A 24,671-nucleotide genomic window follows, 5' to 3' on the forward strand; every position below is an offset into this window, starting at 1 on the left:
TTTTTCTTTGCAACTCTGCCTAGAAAACCAGCATCCCAGAGTTGCCTCTTCACTGTTGACGTTGAGACTTGTGTTTTGCGGGTACTATTTAATGAATCTGCCAATTGAGGACTTGTGAGTCGTCCGTTTCTCAAACTAGACACTCTAATGTACTTGTCCTCTTGCTCAGTCTCTGTTTTAAGCCTATATAGGGTATGTGCGTGTGTGTATCATGTTATCAAAGCTGGCCATGGGAAAGAAACAGGGTGACTCCTAGAGACAACTTCTAACTCACCTGTCCTGAACTTGATGTAGGTGCCATGTTCTAGTGTGGGTTTGCTGCCCGAACAGAAAGCCAGGCTTTGTTCTCGCCACCTGTCATCAACACAGTTACAGTCATCACCACAGGAAGTGACATCACCATTCAATACAAAACAGACTGACGTTCATCCGAAGCTTCAATTTGACACATAATCAATCTACGTTTTGTACGTAGACATATAAAAATACACCTTAAGTCGACCTTCGCACTCTAGTGGGCTCACTCACCAGTGGAAGATGAAGATGATGATGATGATGGTGATGGACACCACGTCGGTGAGGACCCACATCAGATTGTACTCATCTGGAGTCTGAAAGAGAAAGACAGACAACCATTGTGTCTAGGAGTATTCCTTTCACCAATCCAATCAATTTCAGTAAGGCTGCATTTGGGCCCGGTGTCACAATAAATAGTTTATTTCTCCCAAAGCGTGCACTTGTTCACTTCCCTTCATAGATTTAAAAGAAAATGACTGGGAAAATAAATACCAGTATGGTGGAAACTCCCTGTAGCTCATGCTTACATCAAGCCAATGCTTTTACATTTGTGGAGAGTAGAGAACAAGTGCAATACTTCCAGAGGAAGGAAATATTATTGGGATGCAGTACTATTGGTCCTAGGTTGTTGTTCTCACCATAAGGAAGAGGGGTCTGGTGAGGTTGTTCTCACCATAAGGAAGAGGGGTCTGGTGAGGTTGTTCTCACCATAAGGAAGAGGGGTCTGGTGAGGTTGTTCTCACCATAAGGAAGAGGGGTCTGGTGAGGTTATTCTCACCATAAGGAAGAGGGGTCTGGTGAGGTTGTTCTCACCATAAGGAAGAGGGGTCTACTGAGGTTGTTGAGGAACTGTAGAGCATTGGTGGTGACAGACTGAGCCCCAGTGCACCAGGCCAGAGAGTAGAGCCACGACTGGCTGATCACATACAGGTTGGTGCTGATGTTGGCTGCTGCATACTCACTGAGGGAGGAATACAACCCACACACACAATTGACACACCTACAGCCAGTTAATATGTGCACACATACACACACTATTTCATGCAAAGACACACACACTACCACACACACACACACATTATCATCTCTGTGGACATGGAGCTATAGTGCAGGTTGAGTTGGACAATGTGATTCTGCTGGAGCTCCTCAACTGGAGCCCGGGACGCTGAGGTATGCTGGAGGTCAGGGTCCAGCTGCTGGACCAGGCTCCGCAGGTCTGAGGGCAGCCACAACACCTGACACACACACACCATTAACTCTAAACACTAACCTCAGCATTACAACATTTTGTATTTACAATGTAATCAAAATATCCCATAAACAGCTTCATTCCCAAGTCAAAAAAAGGAACCTATGACATATAAGATAGATAATCCCAGCTTCCCCTCCCACAAACCTAACCTTAACCATTAGTAGAGAAAATGTAAAACTGACCCAAGATCAGTTTCTAGGGTCAGCTTCACCCTACTCCTATTTATAAGATGAAGATGGACACCACGTCAGTGAGCACACACATCAGGATGGCAGGTAGCCTAGCAGTTAAGAGCTTAAGAGTGTTGGGCCAGTAACCAAAAGGCCGCTGGTTCAAATCCCCAACCTGACTAGTTGAAAAACCTGCCGATGTGCCATTGAGCAAGGCATTTAACCCTAATTGCTCCTCTAAATTGCCCTGGATAAGAGTGTCTGCTAAATAATTAAAATGTTATAACATCTCCCTCACTTGGTGTGAGTGGATGGAAGACTCATTCTGGATGACCTCCAGGGTGCGTGTGATCCAGGTGTCCCTGTAGGGGTGTCCCTTAGGGGGCCGGTAGAGGTCAAAGATAACCTGTTTGCCTCTCTGCGAAGCCAGCTCCAGAAAGTCCCTGAAGGTGCAAACAGACTGGTTCTGCGCCTGCGCCCGGTCCTCGGTACTCAGAGACCAAGCCGTGCTGAACGGATCACGCTGCAGAACCACCAGGGGCAGAGAGACAGTCAGTATACGGAATGCTTTGGCAGAATGGTAAATCATATTGACAATGTTATATCACATTGTATTCCATAAAGCAGGGAGTTGTGCAATTGATAACCTCCCATCGATAGTACGTTGATGTATTGTCAAAATGTCAATAACTTCCCTATCCATCATCTTATTATGTTGTCCTAGCTACTGTCATTGGACACAAACATGCCCTGGTTTCCCATCATACCATGTCCATGAAGCTAAATGATCATGATCTTTATTAAAAAATCTTTTCAAGACCAGGCGTAATTTCAGTGTCTCTATAGCACCCCCTGAGTTTTCCTGAGGTGCGGTGCGGTGGCAGTTGGTGACTCACATGGAGGAACCAGGCCCCGGCGTTGAGGGTCTCCAGCTCTCCCCAGGTGAACATGGCCGCAGGGGCGTCCGTCCGGTTGGGGAACACCTCCTGCACGTTGGTGGTCCTCCTCAGGGTGTGGTCGTGCATCAGGAAGGGCACCCCGTCATAGCTATGGCAACGAGAGAAGGCTTTGGCAGTTACAGAGTTGACAGTTAAGGAGTTGGCGGTTAAGGAATTGAAGGTTAAGGAGTTGACGGAAGTGCATTAAGATGACTGTAAAACTCAACGAGAGCCAGGTACTTTATTTATTTATTTATTCATTCAGGTATGTATGTCAAAGTCCAATACAAATACAAATGCCCAGGACTAGCATGGGAAAGAACCCAATGACAATGTTTTACTTATGATACGAGCTCACTAGCTATGTTGGATTTACCTTCCATAGCAAGCTTGTTTCATAATACCCACGACTGGTGAGGTAGACTAAATGTTGGGACATGCTTAGGTACACTAGATCAGGGTTCCCCAACTGGCAGCCCCATGGGCTGTGATTTTATTTGTCCCCCAAGTTTTCTGAGCAATATAAATTCAGCAAAAAAAAGATAAGTCCCTTTTTCAGGGCACGGTCTTTCAAAGATAATTCGTAACAAATCCAAATCACTTCACAGATCTTCATTGTAAAGGGTTTAAACACGGTTTCACATGCTTGTTCAATGAACCATGAACAATTAATGGAACGGTCATTAAGACAGCTTACAGACGGTGGGCAATTAAGGTCAGTTATGAAAACTTAGAACACTAAAGAGGCCTTTCTACTGACTCTGAAAAACACCAAAAGAAAGATGCCCAGGGTCCATGCTCATCTGCGTGAATGTGCCTTAGGCATGTTGCAAGGAGGCATGAGGACTGCATATGTGGCCAGGGCAATAAATTGCAATGTCCGAACTGTGAGATGCCTAAGACAGCGCTACAGGGAGACAGGATGGACAGCTGATCATCCTCGCAGTGGCAGACCACGTGTAACAACACCTGCACAGGATCGGTACATCCGAACATCACACCTGCGGGACAGATACAGGAGGGCAACAACAACTGCCCGAGTTACACCAGGAACGCATAATCCCTCCATCAGTGCTCAGACTGTCCACAATAGGCTGAGAGAGGCTGGACTGGGGGTTTGTAGGCCTGTTTGTAGGCAGGTCCTCACCATACATCACCGGCAACAACATCGCCTATGGGCACAAACCCACCATCGCTGGACTAGACAGTACTGGCAAAAAGTGCTCTTCACTGACGAGTCGCGGTTTTGTCTCACCAGGGATGATGGTCAGATTCGTGTTTATCGTCGAAGGAATGAGCTTTACACCGAGGCCTGTACTCTGGAGCAGGATCAATTTAGAGATGGAGGGGCCGTCATGGTCTGGGGCGGTGTGTTACAGCATGATCGGACTGAGCTTGTTGTCATTGCAGGCAATCTCAACGCTGTGCTTTACAGGGAAGACATCCTCCTCCCTCATGTGGTACCCTTCCTGTAGGCTCATCCTGACATGACCCTCCAGCATCACAATGCCACCAGCCATACTGCTCGTTCTGTGCGTGTTTCCTGCAAGACAGGAATGTCAGTGTTCTGCCATTGCCAGCGAAGAGCCCGGATCTCAATCCCATTGAGCACATCTGGGACCTGTTGGATCGGAGGGTGAGGGCTAGGGCCAATCCCCCCCAGAAATGTCCGGGAACTTGCAGGTGCCTTGGTGGAGAGTGGGTTGCATCTCACAGCAAGAACTGGCAAATCTGGTGCAGTCCATGAGGAGGAGATGCACTGCAGTACTTTTAATGCAGCAGGTGGCTACACCAGACTGTTACTTTTGATTTTGACCCCCACCCCCCTTTGTTCAGGGACATATTATTCCATTTCTGTTAGTCACATGTCTGTGGAACTTGTTGTATCTTATGTTCATACAAGTATTTACACATGTTAAGTTTGATTAAAAATAAGACCAGTTGATATTGAGAGGACGTTTCTTTTTTTTGTTGAGTTTATATACTGTGACCCCTTGACTTTTCCCACAATTTGTTACGTTACAGCCTTATTCTAAAATGGATTAAATAAATAAAAAATCCCTCAGCAATCTACACACAATACCCCATAATGACAAAGCAAAAACAGCAGGATTTTAGAACTGTTAACAAATGTATATAAAAAAAACAAACAGAAATACCTTATTTATATACGTATCAGACCCTTAGCTATTACACTCGCAATTGAGATCAGATCAAATCAAATCAAATGTATTTATATAGCCCTTCGTACATCAGCTGATATCTCAAAGTGCTGTACAGAAACCCAGCCTAAAACCCCAAACAGCAAGCAATGCAGGTGTAGAAGCACGGTGGCTAGGAAAAACTCCCTAGAAAGGCCAAAACCTAGGAAGAAACCTAGAGAGGAACCAGGCTATGTGGGGTGGCCAGTCCTCTTCTGGCTGTGCCGGGTGGAGATTATAACAGAACATGGCCAAGATGTTCAAATGTTCATAAATGACCAGCATGGTCCAATAATAATAAGGCAGAACAGTTGAAACTGGAGCAGCAACACGGCCAGGAGGCCACATCCTGTTTCCATTGATCATCCTTGAGATGTTTCTACAACTTGATTGGAGTCCACCTGTGGTAAATTAAATTGATTGGACATGATTTGGAAAGGCACACACCTGTCTATATAAGGTCCCATAATTGACAATGCATGTCAGAGCAAAATCCAAGCCATGAGGTCGAAGGAATTGTTCGTAGCGCTCTGAGACAGGATTGTGTCGAGGCACAGATCTGGGGAAGGGTACAACATTTCTGCAGCATTGAAGGTCCCCAAGAACACAGTGGCCTTCATTCTTAAATGGAAGTCGTTTGGAACCACCAAGACTCTTCCTAGAGTACTGCACTGCATCTCAGTGCAAGAGGTGTCACTACAGTCCCAGGTTCGAATCTAGGCTATATCACATCAGGACATGATTTGGAGTCCCATAGGGCTGCGCACAATTGGCCCAGCGACGTATGGGTTTGGCCAGGGTAGGCTGTCATTGTAAATAAGAATTTGTTCTTAACTGACTTGCCTAGTTAAATAAAGGTTCCATTTACATTTTTAAAAGTCTCCGAATGTCCTTGAGTGGCCCAGCCAGAACACAGACTTGAACCCGATCTAACAGCTATGGAGAGACCTGAAAATAGCTGCGCAGCAAAGGTCCCCATCCAACCTGACACAGCTTGAGAGGATCTGTAGAGAAGAATGGGAGAAACTCCACAAATACAGGTGTGTCAAGCTTGTTGCGTCACACCCAAGAAAACGCGATGCAGTAATCACTGCCAAAGGTGCTTCAACAAAGTACTGAGTAAAGGGTTGGACGTCAGTCTCAACGTCAACATCACCAGTCTCAACTTCAACAGTGAAGAGGCGACTCCGGGATGCTGCCCTTCTAGGTAGAGTTCCTCTGTCCAGTGTGTGTTCTTTTGCTCATCTTAATATTTTATTTTTATTGACCAGTCTGAGATATGTATTATTCTTTGCAACTCTGCCTAGAAGGCCAGCATCCCGGAGTCACCTCTTCACTGTTGACATTGAGACTGGTGTTTTGCGGGTACTATTTAATGAAGCTGCCAGTTGAGGACTTGTGAGGCATCTGTTTCTCAAACTAGACACTAATGTACTTGTCCTCTTGCTCTCCTCTTTCTATTCTGGTTAGGACCAGTTTGCGCTGTTCTGCGAAGGGAGTAGTATACAACATTGTACGAGATCTTCAGTTTCTTTGCAATTTCTCGCATAGAATAACGTTCATTTCTCAGAAAAAGAAGAGACTGACAGGTTTCAGAAGAAAGTACCTTGTTTCTGGCCATTTTGAGCTTGTAATCTAACCCACAAATGCTGATGATCCAGATATTCAACTAGTCTCAACAAGGCCAGCTTTTTTTTATTGCTTCTTTAATCAGAACAACAGTTTTCAGCTGTGCTAACATACAGTTGAAGTCAGAAGTTTACATACACTAGGTTGGAGTCATTATAACTCGTTTTTCAACCACTTCACAAATTTTTTGATAACAAACTATAGTTTTTGCAAGTCGGTTAGGACATGTACTTTGCATGACAAGTCATTTTTCCAACAATTGTTTACAGACAGATTATTTCACTGTATCACAATGCCAGTGGGTCAGAAGTTAACATACACTAAGATGACTGTCCCTTTAAACAGCTTGGAAAAAAATTCCAGAAAATTATGTCATGGCTTTAGAAGATTCTGATAGGCTAATTGACATAATTTGAGTCAATTGGAGGTGTACCTATGGATGTATTTCAAGGCCTACCTTCAAACTCAGTGCCTCTTTGCTTGACATCATGGGAAAATCAAAAGAAATCAGCCAAGACCTAAAAAAAAAATGTGTAGACCTCCACAAGTCTGGTTCATCCTTGGGCAAATTTCAAAATCCCTGAAGGTACCACGTTCATCTGTACAAACAATAGTACGCATGTATAAACACCATGGGACCACACAGCCGTCATACCACAGGAAGGAGATGCGTTCTGTCTCCTAGAGATGAATGTACTTTGGTGCGAAAAGTGCAAATCAATCCTAGAACAACAACAACAAAGGACCAGATGCTTCCTCCAGATGCTGCCCACAAATAGAAAATTTGTGGGCAGAACTGAAAAAGCGTGTGCGAGCAAGGATGCCTACAAACCTGACTCAGTTACACCAGCTCTGTCAGGAGGAACGGGACAAAATTCACCCAACTTATTGTGTGGAGCTTGTGGAAGGCTACCCGAAACGTTTGACCCAAGTTAAACAATTTAAAAAGGCAATGCTACCAAATACAAATACTACACTCATGTATGTAAACTTCTGTCACACTGGGAATGTGATGAAAGAAATAAAAGCTGAAATAAATAATTCTCTCCTATTATTCTGAAATTTCACATTCTTAAAATAAAATGGTGATCCTAACTGACCTAAGACAGGTCATTTTTACAAGGATTAAATGTCAGGAATTGTGAAAAACTGAATTTAAATGTATTTGGCGAAGGTGTATGTAAACTTTCGACTTCAACTGTAATTGCAAAAGGGTTTTCTAATGATCAATTAGCCTTTTAAAATGATCAACTTGGATTCGTTAACACAACGTGCCATTGGAACACAGGAGTGATGGTTGCTGATAATGGGCCTCTGTACGCCTTTGTAGATATTCCATTAAAAATCTGCCTTTTCCAGCTACAATAGTCATTTACAGCATTAACAACGTCTACACTGTGTGTCTGATCAATTTGATGTTATTGTAATGGACAAAAAAAATAGTATTTTCTTTCATAAACAATGACATTTCTAAGTGACCACAAACTTTTGAACACATAAACACACTGAGTGAACAAAACATTAGGAACACCTGCTCTTTCCATGACAGACTGACCAGGTGAATCCAGGTGAAAGCTATGACCCCTTATTGATGTCACTTGTTAAATCCACTTCAGTCAGTGTAAATGAAGGTGAGGAGACCGGTTAAATAAGGATTTTTAAGCCTTGAGGCATGGATTCTGTACGGTATGTGTGCCATTCAGTGAGTGAAGATTTAAGTGTCTTTGAATGGGGTATGGTACTAGGTGCCAGGCGCACCGGTATGTGTCAAGAACTACAGCGTTGCTGGGTTTTTCACGCTCAACAGTTTCCCGTGTTTATCAACAATGGTCCACCACCCAAAGGACATCCAGCCAACTTAACACAAGCGTGGGAAGTATTGGAGTCAACATGGGCCAGCATCCCTGTGGAAAGCTTTCAACGCCTTGTAGACCCTGACAAATTGAGGCTGTTCTGTGGGCAAAAGGCAACTCAATATTAGGAAAGTGTTCTTTATGTTTTGTACACTTATTCTTTGGATGTAAAATACTGTAAAACCACCAGCAACTTGGCTCCAAGTGATTTTAATTTAGGAAACCTGATCCAAAGTATTCCCATGCATAATAGAATATATGTGACTGTTCACAAATGTAAGCAAGGTTTGAAATGCTTGTTTTATTCAAATATTATATCGGTTTGAGCTTCTTGTGGTGAATTATTTGTAATTACAGCGGCTTCAGAAAGTATTCACATCTCTCAACTTTTTCCACATTTTGTTGTGTTACAAGGTGGGATTCAAATGTATTTAAAATGGTCATTTTCTTTGTCAATGATCTACAGAAAATACTCTAATGTCAAAGTAGAAGAAACATTCTAACATTTATAAAAAATGTATGAAAAATAAAATAATATATATTGATTACATAAGTATTCAACCCCATTGATCATTGCTAGACAGACATTTTTAGGTCTTGCCATAGATTTTCAAGCCAATTTAAGTCAAAACTGTCTTCATGGTAGGCAACTTCAGTGTATATTTGGCCTTGTGTTTTAGATTTTTGTCCTACTGAAAGGTGAATGTCTCCCAGTGTCTGTTGGAAAAGCAGAATGTACCAAGATTTCCTCTAGGACTTTGCCTGTGCTTATCCCTATTCCTTTTCTTTTCATCCAAAAAGACTCCCTAGCCCTTGCCAATGACAAGCATACCCATAACATGATGCAGCCACCACCATGCTTGAAAATATGAAGAGTGGATTTTCACTCACATCAGGGATGTGTTCTGTTGGATTTGCCCCAAACATAACGCTTTGTATTCAGGACATAAAAATAATTTCTTTACATTTTTTTTTTTACAGTATTACTTTAGTGCCTTATTAGAAACAGGATGCATATTTTTGAATATTTGTATTATGTATGTACATTATGTACATTATGTACATGTATTATGCACTTCCACCTTTTCACTCTATCATTTAGGTTAGTTTTGTGGAGTAACTACAAAATGTTGTTCATCCATCCTCAGTTCTCTCCTATCACAACCATTAAACTAACTGTTTTAAAGTTGCAATTGGCCTCATGGTGATTCATTGTTGCATACAGAGTGAGTCCATTCAACTTATAATGTGACTCGTTAAGCAAATTTTTTGAACTTATTTAAGCTTGCCATTACAAAAGTGTTGAATACTTATTGACTCAAGACATTTATGCTTTTCATTTTTAATTAATAGGTAAACATGTCTAACATAATTCCACTTTGACATTATGGGGTATTGTGTGTAGGCTAGTGACAACTATCCACTCAAGAAAAAAAACTAACCGGCCTGCGGCTGAATGTAGTTGATTATCCCCGAACTAGATGGAAACGGAGCATTAAGGTGTGAGGAGGGTGGACAACCACCACTGACTGACCTGATGGTGACGTCAGTCTCTAGACCTTGCCCTCCAGCCTCCACCGCCTTCTCGAAGGACATGAGAGTGTTCTCTGGCGCAAGCTGGGGTATAACACACATACAAATGATTTGAACATATGGTTACCCTAAACAGAGGTACTACTGACACATATAATAAATACCAGGCACAAACATCAGTTCAGCTAATAACATAGCCCAAAAGTTTAGACTTATATTGACAATGGTAATAAATGATCAAACTACCACACTTCCTCTACTACTACATCACGTGTTGTTTACAGGGTTAGCCTTAGTAGTCTGGCCTTGCTCAAGTGAAAATCGGCACATTTTTCACCTCGTCACTTGGATTTTCAAACTAGCAACCTTTCAGTTACTGGCCCAACGCTCCAACCACTAGGCTACCTGCAGGCAGTTAGTATTGAAAAGAGTTGATGAGAATGGGTTAGTGTTGATGAGAATGGGTTAGTGTTGATGAAAATAGGTTTTTAGCTATGGGTAAGAATGGGTTGGCATTAATGGCGTTGCTGATGAGGCCTACCCACCATGGGTGCCCCTCTGTGCCCGATGAGGGCTGGTGCAAGGCCCAGAGTGCCCTCCTCTTTAAGACAGGGCGAGTACATGCCCAGGGGCACCAGGTAGAGGGCACACAGCACCGCCAGGTACAGCCCCATGATGAGCGCCTGCCCAACTAGAACACACAGACACACTGTTTACAAAGGGATACAGTTATTAATTTGTGGTTGATATGTGGAATCTGATGGGAATTTCCTCAAGACTAAAGAAAGAATAAAAATGATAAGTAAAACAAATAATTATATTTAAACAGAACAAAACATGAATATCTACAGATGTATTCTTTATTATATGCAGACATCACTGTTGAGATAGAAAACCTCCCTAAAGTTTCACACATCAGAGATGTTCACTGTTGAGATAGAAAACCTCCCTAAAGTTTCACACATCAGAGATGTTCACTGTTGTGATAGAAAACCTCCCTAAAGTTTCACACATCAGAGATGTTCACTGTTGAGATAGAAAACCTCCCTAAAGTTTCACACATCAGAGATGTTCACTGTTGAGATAGAAAACCTCCCTAAAGTTTCACACATCAGAGATGTTCACTGTTGAAATAAAAAACCTCTGAAGTTTCCTTCCTTGCCCTAGTTTTGAATCAAATCAAATGTATTTGTCACATACACATGGTTAGCGGATGTTAATGCGAGTGTAGCGAAATGCTTGTGCTTCTAGTTCCAACCATGCAGTAATATCTAACAAGTAATATAACCTAACAATTTCACAACAAATACCTTAAGTGTAAAGGAATGAATACGAATATGTACATAAAAATATATGAATGAGTGATGCCCGAACGGCATAGGCAAGATGCAGTAGATGGTATAGAGTACAGTATATACATTTGAGATGATTAATGTAGGGTATAAAAACATTATATAAAGTGGCATTGTTTAAAGTGGCTAGTGATACATTACATCAAGATGGCAAGATGCGGTAGATGGGATAGCGTACAGTACATACATATGAGATGAGAAATGTAGGGTATGTAAGCATTATATAAAGTGGCTAGTGATAAATTGATTACATCAATTCTTCCATTATTAAAGTGGCTAGAGTTGAGTCAGTATGTTGGCAGTAGCCACTCAATGTTAGTGATGGCTGTTTAACATTCTGATGGTCTTGAGATAGAAGCTGTTCTTCAGTCTCTCGGTCCCAGCTTTGATGCACCTGCACTGACCTCGCCTTCTGGATGATAGCGGGGTGAACAGGCAGTGGCTCGGGTGGTTGTTGTCCTTGATGATCTTTTTGGCCTTCCTGTGACATCGGGTGGTGTAGGTGTCCTGGAGGGCAGGTAGTTTGCACCCGGTGATGTGTTGTGCAGACCTCACGACCCTCTGGAGAGCCTTATGGTTATGGGCTGCGCAGTTGCCGTACCAGGCGGTGATACAGCCCGACAGGATGCTCTCGATTGTGCATCTGTAAAAGTTTGTGAGTGTTTTTGGTGGTGACGAGCCAAATTTCTTCAGCCTCCTGAGGTTGAAGAGGCGCTGCTGCACTTATTCACCACGCTGTCTGTGTGGGTGGACCATTTCAGTTTGTCCGTGATGTGTACGCCGAGGAACTTAAAACTTTCCACCCTCTCCACTACTGTCCCGTCAATGTAGATAGAGGGTTGCTCCCTCTGATGTTTCCTGAAGTTCACGATCATCTCCTTTGTTTTGTTGACATTAAGTGTGAGGTTATTTTCCTGACACCACACTCCGAGGGCCCTCACCTCCTCCCTGTAGGCCGTCTCGTCGTTGTTGGTAATCAAGCCTACCACTGTTGTGTCGTCTGCAAACTTGATGATTGAGTTGGAGGCGTGCATGGCCACCCAGTCGTAGTGAACAGGGAGTACAGGAGAGGACTGAGAACGCACCCTTGTGGGGCCCCAGTGTTGAGGATCAGCGGGGTGGAGATGTTGTTAACTACCCTCACCACCTGGGGGCGGCCCGTCAGGAAGTCCAGGACCCAGTTGTACAGGGCGGGGTCGAGACCCAGGGTCTCGAGCTTAATGACGAGTTTTGAGGTTACTATGGTGTAAAATGCTGAGCTGTAATCGATGAACAGCATTCTTACATAGGTATTCCTCTTGTCCAGATGGGTTAGGGCAGTGTGCAGTGTAATGGCGTCGTCTGTGGTCCTATTAGGGCGGTAAGCAAATTGGAGAGGGTCTAGGGTGTCAGGTAGGGTGGAGGTGATAAGGTCCTTGACTAGTCTCTCAAAGCACTTCATGATGACGGAAGTGAGTGCTACAGGGCGGTAGTCATTTAGCTAAGTTGCCTTAGCTTTCTTGGGAACAGGAACAATGGTGGCCCTCTTGAAGCATGTGGGAACAGCAGACTGGGATAAGGATTGATTGAATATGTCTGTAAACACACCAGCCAGCTGGTCTGCGCATGCTCTGAGGACGCGGCCGGGGATGCCATCTGGGCCTGCAGCCTTGCGAGGGTTAACACATTTAAATGTTTTACTCACGTTGGCTACAGTGAAGGAGAGCCCACAGGTTTTGGTAGCGGGCCGTGTCAGTGGCACTGTATTGTCCTCAAAGCGAGCAAAAGTTGTTTAGTCTGTCTGGGAGTAAGACATCGTGGTCCGGTTTTTCTTTTGTAGTCCGTGATTGACTGTAGACCCTGCCACATACCTCTTTGTGTCTGAGCCGTTGAATTGCGACTCCACTTTGTCTCTATACTGACGCTTAGCTTGTTTGATTGCCTTACGGAGGGAATAGCTACACTATTTGTATTCGGTCATGTTTCCGGTCACCTTGCCCTTATTAAAAGCAGTGGTTCGAGCTTTCACTTTTGCACGACTGCTGCCATCAATCCACATTTTCTGGTTGGGGAATATTTTAATAGACGCTGTGGGTACGACATCACCAATGCACTTGCTAATAAACTCGCTCACAGAATCAGCGTATTCATCAATGTTGTTGTTCGTCGCAATGCGGAACATATCCCAGTCTACGTGATCGAAGCAATCTTGAAGCGTGGAATCCGATTGAATTCCACGCCGTTGAACAGACCTGAGCGCGGGAGCTTCCTGTTTTTGTTTCTGTCTATAGGCTGGGAGCAACAAAATGGAGTCATGGTCACCTTTTCCAAAGGGAGGGCGGGGGAGGGCCTTATATGCGTCAGGGAAGTTAGAATAACAATGGTCTAGGGTTTTGCCAGCCCTGGTAGCACAATATGCTGATAGAATTTGGAGAGCCTAGTTTTCAGATTATCCTTGTTAAAATCCCCAGCTACAATAAATGCAGCCTCAGGATATGTGGTTTCCAGTTTACATAGAGTCAAAATAAGTTATTTCAGGGCTGTCGATGTGTCTGCTTAGGGAGGGGAATATACATGACTGTGATTATGATTGAAGAGAATTCTCTTGGTAGATAATGTGGTCGGCATTTGATTGTAAGGAATTCTAAGTCAGGTGAACAGAAGGACTTGAGTTCCTGTATGTTATGATCACACCACGTCTCGTTAATCATAAGGCATACACACCCGCCCTTCTTCTTACCAGAGAGACGCTTGTTTCTGTCGGTGCGATGCGTGAAGAAACCAGGTGGTTGTACCGACGCAGATAGTGTGTCTCGAGTGAGCCATGTTTCCATGAAGCAAAGAACGTTACAGTCTCTGATGTTTCTCTGGAAGGCAACCCTTGCTCGGATTTCGTCTACCTTGTTTTCAAGAGACTGGACATTGGCGGAGCGGTGTGCCCGTCTACGGAGCCAGACCAGAAGACCGCTCCGTCTGCCCCTTCTACGGCGCCGTCGCTGGCTGGGTCCAATCCATTGTCCTGGGTGGTAGGCCAAACAGAGGATCCGCTTCAGGAAAGTCATATTCCTGGTCGTAATGTTGGTGAGTTTACGTTGCTTTTATATCCAATAGTTCCTCCCGACTGTATGTAATAAAACCTAAGATTTTCTGGGGTAACATTGTAAGAAATAACACATAAAAAACTAAATACTGCATAGTTTCCTAGGAACGCGAAGCGAGGCGGCCATCTCTGTCGGCGCCGGAAGTCAACAATCGAAGTCAGTATTTGCCTTATTCTACTCTGTAATTAGCACATTATGTATACAGCTGCTCAAACAAGCCCCACCTACTCAATCACAAGTCTCACCTTTTCTATTGATGTGGTAGAAATGCAAGGCTATTGGCCAGGAAAGGAGTGTCATCAGCAAGACTCCTCCCACGTGTAAATATGGTGCCGTCACCTATTAAGAACAAACATATTGCAGGAGGTGAAGTAAAGAGAAAATAAAGAGAGAGATATGACCATAATAGAAGAAATAAGGGAGGCCCCACCTGGAAAGAGAGGAGAAGAGTGGTCCACTCTTTGCTACATAGGTCAGACAGCACTGCTATGGCAAGAATGGAGAAGGCTAGACTCACCAGGACCCCAATCTGGCAACACATCCGGAGGAGCAGTACAGTTAGGACAACAGACAACCATTGGCACCTTACCCTTTTCACACTAATGAGCATTTCATTGCACTGAGCTGAGCACAATTAATTTTCACTTCATTTTTTCAGGATCTATCCATAAATCTGCAGCATTCAGCATTTCATCAGCCTTTTCTTCTACCAGGCAGTCAGCAATTTAATCTAGCTAAAGTAATTAATTTCATCTAGACATGGAAAAATGGATGGGATGATTCTAAAGCTTATAAGAGCAAAGAGGATGTATAGGAGAGACAGGGAGGATAGGAAACCCGATATAGAGAAGAAGGCAGAGGAAGTTGAAATTGGGCAGGGGAAGGCATGTGGACGTTACCTTGTGGCCCCAGTGTAGGTACAGCTTCTGTCCCTCTGACAGCAGACATACAGCCAACAGCTACAAATTAAAACACACACACACCATCAGAGAGCTAAGTACAGTATAACCCTGGTACTGTATAGTACAGTATATCCCTGGTACAGTATATTCCTGGCACAGTAAAGCTCTGGTTCAATACAGTATATCCCTGGTACAGTACAGTATAGCTCTGGTTCAGTACAGTATATCCCTGGTACAGTACAGTATAGCCCTGGTACTGTATAGTACAGTATATCCCTGGTACAGTATATTCCTGGTACAGTAAAGCTCTGGTTCCATACAGTATATCCCTGGTACAGTACAGTATAGCTCTGGTTCAGTACAGTACAGATCTGGTTCAGTACAGTACATTCCTGGTACAGTACAGTATAGCTCTGGTTTAGTACAGTATATCCCTGGTACAGTACAGTATAGCTCTGGTTCAGTACAGTATATCCCTGGTACAGTACAGCTCTGGTTCAGTACAGTACATTCCTGGTACAGTACAGTATAGCTCTGGTTCAGTTCAGTACATTCCTGGTACAGTACAGTATAGCTCTGGTTCAGTTCAGTACAGTATATTCCTGGTACAGTACAGCTCTGTTTCAGTACAGTAAAGCTCTGGTTCAGTACAGTATATTCCTGGTACAGTACAGCTCTGGTTCAGTACAGTATAGCCCTGGTACAGTACAGTATATTCCTAGTACAGTATAGTACAGTATATTCATGGTAGAGTACAATATAACTCTGGTTCAGTACAGTACAGTAAAGCCCTGGTAAAGTACAGCTATGGTTCAGTATAGTACAGTATATTCCTGGAACAGTACAGCTCTGGCTCAGTACACTATAGTATATTTGTGGTACAGTACAGTATACAGTACAGTTCTCATCACTAAGGACTCTGGGACTAATAACCTCCCTCTGCAACTGGATCCTGGACCGACCCCAGGATCACGGGCAGACCCCAGGTGGTAAGTGTAGGTAACAACACAATCGCCACGCTGACCCTCAACATGGAGGCCCCTCAGGTGTGCGTGCTCAGTCCCCTCCTGTACTCCCTACTCACTAATGACTGCATGGCCAGGCACGACTCAAACGCCATCATTAAGTTGGCCAATGACACAACAGTGGTAAGCATGATCAGCGACAATGATGAGACAGCCTATAGGGAGGAGGTCAGAGACCTGACCATGTGGTGCAAGGACAACAACCTCTCCATCAATGTGATCAAGACAAAGGAAATGATTGTGGACTACAGGAAAAGGAGGACCGAGCACACCCCCATTCTCATAGACGGGACTGTAGTGGAGCAGGTTGAGAGCTTCAAGTTCCTTTCCGTCCACATCACCAACAAACTAACATGGTCCAAGCACACCAAGACAGTCGTGAAGAGGGCACAACAAAACCTATTCCCCCTCAGGAGACTGAAAAGATTTGGCATGGGTCCTCAGATCCTCAAAAGGTTCTACAGCTGCACCACTGCCTAGTATGGCAACTGCTCGGCCTCCGACTGCAAGGCACTGCAGAGGGTAGTGAGTACGGCCCAGTACATCACCGGGGCCAATCTTCCTGCCATCCGGACCTCTATACCAGGCGGTGTCAGAGACAAAAAAAATTGACAAAGACTCCAGCCACCCTAGTCATAGACTGTTCTCTCTGCAATCATGGCAGGTGGTACCGGAGTGCCAAGTCCAGGTCCAAGAGGCTTCTAAACAGCTTCTATCCCCCCAAGCCATAAGACTCCTGAACATCTAATCAAATGGCTACCCAGACTATTTGCATTGCCCCCCCTTCTACACTGCTGCTACTCTCTGTTGTTATCTATGCATAGTCACTTTAATAACTCTACCTACATGTACATATTACCTTAATTACCTCGACACCGGTGCCCCCTCACATTGACTCTGTACCGGTACCGGTAGCCCTGCTATTGTTTTTTTTGTTTTTTTATCTCTTACTTTTAGGTATTTGAAGTATTTTCTTAAAAGTGCATTATTGGTTAGGGGCTTGTAAGTAAGCATTTCACTGTAAGGTCTACTACACCTGTTATATTCAGTACGTGACAAATACAATTGTATTTGATGTATAGCTCTGGTTCAATACAGTATATCCCTGGTACAGTACAGTATAGCTCTGGTTCAATACAGTATATCCCTGGTACAGTACAGTATAGCTCTGGTTCAATACAGTATATCCCTGGTACAGTACAGTATAGCTCTGGTTCAATACAGTATATCCCTGGTACAGTACAGTATAGCTCTGGTTCAATACAGTATATCCCTGGTACAGTACAGTATAGCTCTGGTTCAATACAGTATATCCCTGGTACAGTACAGTATAGCTCTGGTTCAATACAGTATATCCCTGGTACAGTACAGTATAGCTCTGGTTCAATACAGTATATCCCTGGTACAGTACAGTATAGCTCTGGTTCAATACAGTATATCCCTGGTACAGTACAGTATAGCTCTGGTTCAATACAGTATATCCCTGGTACAGTACAGTATAGCTCTGGTTCAATACAGTATATCCCTGGTACAGTACAGTATAGCTCTGGTTCAATACAGTATATCCCTGGTACAGTACAGTATAGCTCTGGTTCAGTATAGTACAGTATATTCCTGGGGGGATCCCCAGATTGATCTGTGACTGATTTATGCTTGCCCTCCAACCCCCCTTGTGGAGCCCCACAAACAAACACACACCCCTCACCAGCAGCAGAGTGATGTAGCTGAAGAAGGCGGCAGCGATGACCAGCAACACCACAGACCAGGGGAACCAGAAACCCAGGTTCCCAAAGTTAAACCTGGAGAAAGAGAAAGAAAATCGGAAGGAAGCGAGCGAGCGAGAGAGCGAGAGCAAGGATGGCGATGAGAATGGGGATGTGTGTGTGTGTGGGGTACTCAGGGCTCAATTGTCCCTCTAAACACTCTGACATCAATGCAAATGTAATCAAAAATCATCATCATTAAACACTTATCAACAGTATCATGTTTTTAAATTCACTGTTAGGCTACATTTTTTGACCTCGCTGAGATGATGAATTTGAAGAATGAAGTTCAACAACAGGTTGAAACTGGAAAACATGGTCCTCGTGGATGTTGTTCCAAACAACACAATTGATGTTGTTTCAAAGCCAAATAACGAAATTGACAGCGCTTTCTAAGGTGATGATTAATTTAAAGCATTTAAGACGTTGAATGTAAATCACTTATACACATATTAGAGCTTATGCTTACCTGTACTGTGCCTTCAGAAAATATTCATACCCCTTGACTTATTCCACATTTTGTTGTGTTACAGCCTGAATTCTAAATGGATTAAACATAATTGTTTTCACCCATCTAAAAACACACACACACAATACCCCATAATGACAAAGTGAAAACATATTTTTAGAAATGTTTGCACATTTATTGAAAATTAAATAAAGAAATATATCATTTACATACAGTGGGGCAAAAAAGTATTTAGTCAGCCACCAATTGTGCAAGTTCTCCCACTTAAAAAGATTAGAGAGGCCTGTAATTTTCATAATAGGTACACTTCAACTATGGCAGACAAAATGAGAAAATAAAATCCTGAAAATCACATTGTAGGATTTTTAATGAATTTGTTTTGCAAATTATGGTGGAAAATAAGTATTTGGTCAATAACAAAAGTTTATCTCAATACTTTGTTATATACCCTTTGTTGGCAATGACAGAGGTCAAACGTTTTCTGTAAGTCTTCACAAGGTTTTCACACACTGTTGCTGGTATTTTGGCCCATTCCTCCATGCAGATCTCCTCTAGAGCAGTGATGTTTTGGGGCTGTTGCTGGGCAACACGGACTTTCAACTCCCTCCAAAGATTTTCTATGGAGTTGAGATCTGGAGACTGGCTAGGCCACTCCAGGACCTTAAATGCTTCTTACGAAGCCACTCCTTCGTTGCCCGGGCGGTGTGTTTGGGATCATGCTGAAAGACCCAGCCACGTTTCATCTCCAATGCCCTTGCTGATGGAAGGAGGTTTTCAATCAAAATCTCACGATACATGGCCCCATTCATTCTTTCCTTTACACGGATCAGTCATCCTGGTCCCTTTGCAGAAAAACAGCCCCAAAGCATGATGTTTCCACCCCCATGCTTCACAGTAGGTATGGTGTTCTTTGGATGCAACTCAGCATTCTTTTTGGTTTTTACCAAAAAGTTATATTTTGGTTTCACCTGACCATATGACATTCTCCCAATCTTCTTCTGGATCATCCAAATGCTCTCTAGCAAACTTCAAACGGGCCCGGACATGTACTGGCTTAAGCAGGGGGACACGTCTGGCACTGCAGGATTTTAGTCCCTGGCGGCATAGTGTGTTACTGATGGTAGGCTTTGTTACTTTGGTCCCAGCTCTCTGCAGGTCATTCACTTTGTAGTTGTAGCGATGAGACAAGATAGTAATTACTAACAATTGGATACCACAAAATTGGGGAGAAAAAGGGGGTCAAATTAAATATAAAAATGTTTAAAGATAATTGCTAGGGCGCTGAACTGCAGCGCCAGCTGTGCCACCAGAAACTCTGGGTTCGCGCCCATGCTCTGTCATAACCGGCCGCGACCGGGAGGTCCGTAGGGCGACGCACAATTGGCATAGCGTCGTCCGGGTTAGGGAGGGTTTGGCCGGTAGGGACATCCTTGTCTTATTGCGCACCAGCGACTCCTGTGGCGGGCCAGGCGCAGTGCACGCTAACCAAGGTTGACAGATGCACGGTGTTTCCTCCGACACATTGGTGCGGCTGGCTTCCGGGTTGGATGCGCGCTGTGTTAAGAAGCAGTGCGGCTTGGTTGGGTTGTGTATCGGAGAACGCATGACTTTCAACCTTCGTCTCTCCCGAGTCCGTACGGGAGTTGTAGCGATGAGACAAGATAGTAGCTACTAACAATTGGATACCACGAAATTGGGGAGAAAAAGGGAGTAACATTCAAAAAAAATTAAAAATTAAAATTAAAAAAATAAAACAAAGATAATTGCTAGACATAATTTTCAGGTCTTGCCATAGATTTTCAAGTAGATTTAGTCAAAACTGTAACTCGTCACTCAGGAACATTCATTGTCTTCTTGGTAAGCAACTCCAGTGTAGATTTGGCCTTGTTTTTTAGGTTATTGTCCTGCTGAAAGGTGAATTAATCTCCCAGTGTCTGGTGGAAAGCAGACAACCAGATTTTCCCCTAGGATTTTGCCTGTGCTTAGCTCAATTCCATGTATTTTTATCCTAAAAAAACTCCCTAGTCCTTAACGATTACAAGCATACCCATAACATGATGCAGCTACCACTATGCTTGACAATATAGAGAGTGGTACTCAGTAATGTGTTGTATTGGATTTCCCCTAAACATAAAACTTCTTATTCAGGACAAAAAGTGAATTGTTTTGCCACATTTTTTGCAGTATTACTTTAGTGCCTTGTTGCAAACAGGATGCATATTTTGGATTTTCTTTTTCTTTGTACAGGCCTCCTTCTTTTCACTCTGTCAATTAAGTTAGCATTGTGGAGTAGCTACGTTGTTGATCCATTTTCAGTTTTCTCCTATCAGCCATTAAACAATGTAACTGTTGTAAAGTCACCATTGGCCTCATTGTGAAATCCCTGAGCAGTTTCCTTCCTCTCTGGCAGGAAGGAAGTACGCCTGTATCTTTGTAGTGAGTGGGTGTATTGATACACCATCCAAAGTGTAATTCATAATTTCACCATGCTCTAAAGGATAGTCAATGTCTGCTTTTGTATTTTTACCCATCTACCAATGGGACCCTTTTTTGCGAGGCATTGGAAAACCTCCCTCGACTTTGTGGTTGAATCTGTGTTTGAAATTCACTGCTCGACTGAGGGACCCAACAAAAAAATTGTATGTGTGGGGTACAGAGATGAGGTAGTCATTCAAAAATCATGTTAAGCACTATTATTGCACACAGAGTGAGTCATTTACTTTTTAAGCAAATTTGTACTCCTGAACTTAGGCTTGCAAATTGCCATAACAAAGGGTTTGAATACTTTTTGACTCAAGACATTTCAGCGTACATTTGTAATTCATTTCTAAACATTTAAAAAAACATAATTCCACTTTTACATTATAAATTCAGTCTGTAACACAAGTCAAGGGGTGTGAATACTTTCTGAAGGCACTGTATATGAGCACAATTTTTTTTTTTTTTAAATAATGATTGTGCGGGTTATACAATACATAACCTAATAGCCTACCGCATATTACGCATGCCAGAAAAACATAACAAAATACATAGATTTAAGATGTCTTTGGTACAGAATTGGTCTAGCCTATACTCCAAAACAACAAAAAAGATAGTAATAGCCTTTGAGTGTGGACTGTATTATTAGGCATACTGGATGGACTGTTACCTTATACTACGCTCCAAACTTTCTATCCATGAGTCTGGGAGAGAATGTATAAGCCTAGGTGATGCTGTTGGTTCATTGATTGTGCAGGTTGGTTTACCAAGTTAGCCTACAATTATAGTGAATTTTGTATTTGATTTTTAATTGCCTAGTAATAGGGCCTTTTTTAAATAGTTTTATAATTAATAGCCTGACAATATCTTTAGCCACAGAATATCTCCTCCTCTCTGTTTCTTATTCCTTTCTCAAGCGTGCAGAGATGGGGCCTGTCAACAGTTTAATTAAATATGTTTCATTGTTACTATCAATGTTCCTGTACAGATTTCTCTTGGTTTGAAGCACTGGGTAGCTTTAGAAACATGGTTGGAGAGCCCATGACATAGAGTTTGGACGGAATATCACCTGTCGCACAGCGAGAGGCTGCATGCTCCTCAAACAGTGGTTAATGTGTGAAATGAAAGAAGTGTTCTTATTTGCCCAGACATTTCCACAATCCTGTGTGAATGCAGACTTTTGATGGTTGCCACTAAAAAGAGAAGAATCCCAGCTGCTACTGTAAGTCAATTTCTAAGCTGCTCCACAATTTAAACTAAGGGAAAGCAGCCTCTATTCACTATTCCAGTGCATACGGATGACATGTCTTTTCCCCCCTGCCCCTGTTCACTTATTCCTGCCCATTTGATAATGCACCATTCCAAATCGAAACAAATGTTACATATTAGTAAAGACAAGATTCCATTTAGAATAGTCTGATGGGTGAAAATATGATTGATTGATGAGAGAACATTGTGTGCAGCCTGATGGAAAGAACAGGGCAAGCTTTTTGTAACTTTTTCAAATAGTCAATAGCAAGAGTTGTGGCTATACAGTAGGAGGTAATGTTGTTAATGTGATGCAGGAGAGGAGATTCTCCTGACAGGAACACCACTAAATCTCGATGACATACTCCTGCTGCTACCACTGCTGCCACAGAGTTGTGGTCTGGCCTTGCACATGTGTGTGTGTGTTTGAGTTCTTATATATTTGAATGCTTGTTCATACTTAGATTTGTGTTTACATTACATTGTGAATATGTAGTAGTCAGACATACCAGTCAAAATCATTGTAGTCATTCTGAGCTTCACTCCAGAAGTAGAGGAAGACCAGTGTGAGACAGAATGTCACGATGAGGAGTGCAAAGCTGGCACATTCCAACTGCAGGGGAGAGAGACACAATAAATCCCACATAGTGACTTCATAACAAGTGCACAACCCATATACTGTTGGCATGGAAATGTACACTAACAAGTAATTACCAGTGATGAGGATTGAACCCACAACATATTGGTGGCAAGGCAGGGATTCATGGCCAGAGCCACTACTTTCGCCAAACCTTTTTCACTTCTATTTGTGTTTTCCCCTGACATATGAGGTAAACAGCTCAAGCCTGGGCTAACATTAGTCAATGGATTGTCACACAGCAAGTTGTTGTTTTGCAGCGTTTAAAGGAAAACTCCACCCAGAAACTATTAGTCCATTGTTGCTATAGTCCCAAAAATGTTTAGCATGTCAGCAATCAAGTTTTCAAGATATATAACTTTCAAAATACAGCCGGTATTTCTGTATTTTGAAAGTTATATATCTTGAAAAGTTGATTGCTGACATGCAAAACATTTTTGGGGCTATATCAACAGTGGAACAATGAAACAAATACCAAAAGATGGGTGGAATTTTCCAACAAATGCTCTTACAAAACATAAGAGAGTGCTATTCTTTGAAAGGGCTGAATGTATGCATTTATTGCCTAGAATGCTTTCCATACAGTTGAGGGAGTGCACTTTGAACTCTGAGGAGAGGGAGCAATCTGAAGAAAAGCTCCTTACTGGCTAAACAGTGATTGTAAAACTGTGACAGTAAAAATTATGTAAGCCATGAAAGATATTGACAGAGTGAGGGAGAAAAAGAATCAGATGACTTGTGTGTGGGAACGCATGCATGTTGTGCATGTGAGTGAGAGAGAGTACAGTGTAATAGTAGTGTGTGTGAGGATTTCACCATCCTGTGAAATGACCAGATATTCAACAAACAAAAACAGCTTTTCCCATCAAATGATCTCACTTGGGAGCTCAATCCCCCCATCCCGTCCCTGCTTGACCCCTGACATCCCTGACCTTGCTGCAGCAGCAGTCTCCCGGCGTGGCGCGGGTCCTCTGGTAGCGTCTCCATTGACAGCCGTAGAGTCCGGCCAGGCATGAGACAAAGGGCTGGTGCTCGTAGCGCTGCAGCAGCCGACAGCGCACCACAGGCAGCTTCCCCAGGGTGGTCAGAGAGGGGGCCATGGCTCACACACACAACGCCATCACGATCACACACGCGAGAGAGAGAGAGAGAGAGAGAGAGAGAGAGAGAGAGAGAGAGAGAGAGGTCTACACCAGTTGTATTCAGTGCATGTGACAAATAAAATTGGATTTGATCTCGTCAAGGGGTTTCAGATTTCACAAGGTCCCGGATTCAAGTCCCGCTCGGGCCCTCAAGCCCCGCCTTCATCACAAAAGGTAGAGATGGTGGAGAAGGACAATGAGTAAAAATAAGTCGTGTCTAACCTTAAACCTGGCTCCCAAACATTTAACAACTGCTGTAGGCCTAGATTATGAATCAATCAAACCATACTAGGTACGTGATTACAGGCTAGGTGAAGGACAAGCCCCATTCTGACAGACATCGTCATTTTCACTTTCACAATTTTCATTTTCACAATGCGTCTCTGAATTTGGGGATTTCCCTCTGAGGGATCCACAATTCACTAACTTCTACCTTGATTGTGGGCTAGTGGGCTACTATGTGTTAGTTGACCACCATCTATTATGTTTACTGTCAAATGACAAAGAAAGAGATTAGCCATGGATTACTGGAATAGCACTGTATAACAATTTATCCAAAAACAAATCATTTTGACTCTCAAATGTTTTCTTTCACAATATCAAAATAGAAACATCTCCTTGCTTTAAAGTCAAAACATATTTTTGGAAAGTTCATATGCTGAGCTAGCCATTAAAAAAAGGTATGGTCAACAGATCTAATTG

At 43.0% G+C, this 24,671-nt stretch overlaps 1 protein-coding gene across 4 annotated transcripts in view; it reads right to left on the bottom strand.

Moving 5' to 3' along the window:
- Positions 1-24,671, bottom strand: part of LOC110533473 (glycerophosphodiester phosphodiesterase 2) — a 31,684-nt gene that overhangs the window by 3,935 nt on the left and 3,078 nt on the right. The window contains exons 2-15 of one of the 4 annotated variants that reach the window (XM_090186112.1): positions 23,760-23,929; positions 22,700-22,803; positions 17,938-18,031; positions 15,205-15,264; positions 14,736-14,834; positions 14,551-14,644; positions 10,419-10,564; positions 9,875-9,957; positions 2,616-2,766; positions 2,018-2,242; positions 1,375-1,532; positions 1,111-1,258; positions 529-611; positions 275-354 (exon numbers count right to left, since the gene is read on the bottom strand). In XM_090186112.1, coding sequence (XP_090042238.1) covers positions 275-354; positions 529-611; positions 1,111-1,258; positions 1,375-1,532; positions 2,018-2,242; positions 2,616-2,766; positions 9,875-9,957; positions 10,419-10,564; positions 14,551-14,644; positions 14,736-14,834; positions 15,205-15,264; positions 17,938-18,031; positions 22,700-22,803; positions 23,760-23,927 — 1,693 coding nt within the window. In that variant the 5' untranslated portion in view covers positions 23,928-23,929. Of the gene's footprint in view, positions 1-274; positions 355-528; positions 612-1,110; positions 1,259-1,374; positions 1,533-2,017; positions 2,243-2,615; positions 2,767-9,874; positions 9,958-10,418; positions 10,565-14,550; positions 14,645-14,735; positions 14,835-15,204; positions 15,265-17,937; positions 18,032-22,699; positions 22,804-23,759; positions 23,930-24,671 lie in introns of those variants that run through there. The other 3 variants (XR_016483610.1, XM_090186114.1, XM_090186113.1) reach the window with 3 other exon arrangements.

The sequence above is a fragment of the Oncorhynchus mykiss genome, chromosome 10, assembly GCF_057628025.1.
Source record: "Oncorhynchus mykiss isolate SJ-2025 chromosome 10, ASM5762802v1, whole genome shotgun sequence".
In the NCBI taxonomy this organism is placed as follows: domain Eukaryota; kingdom Metazoa; phylum Chordata; class Actinopteri; order Salmoniformes; family Salmonidae; genus Oncorhynchus; species Oncorhynchus mykiss.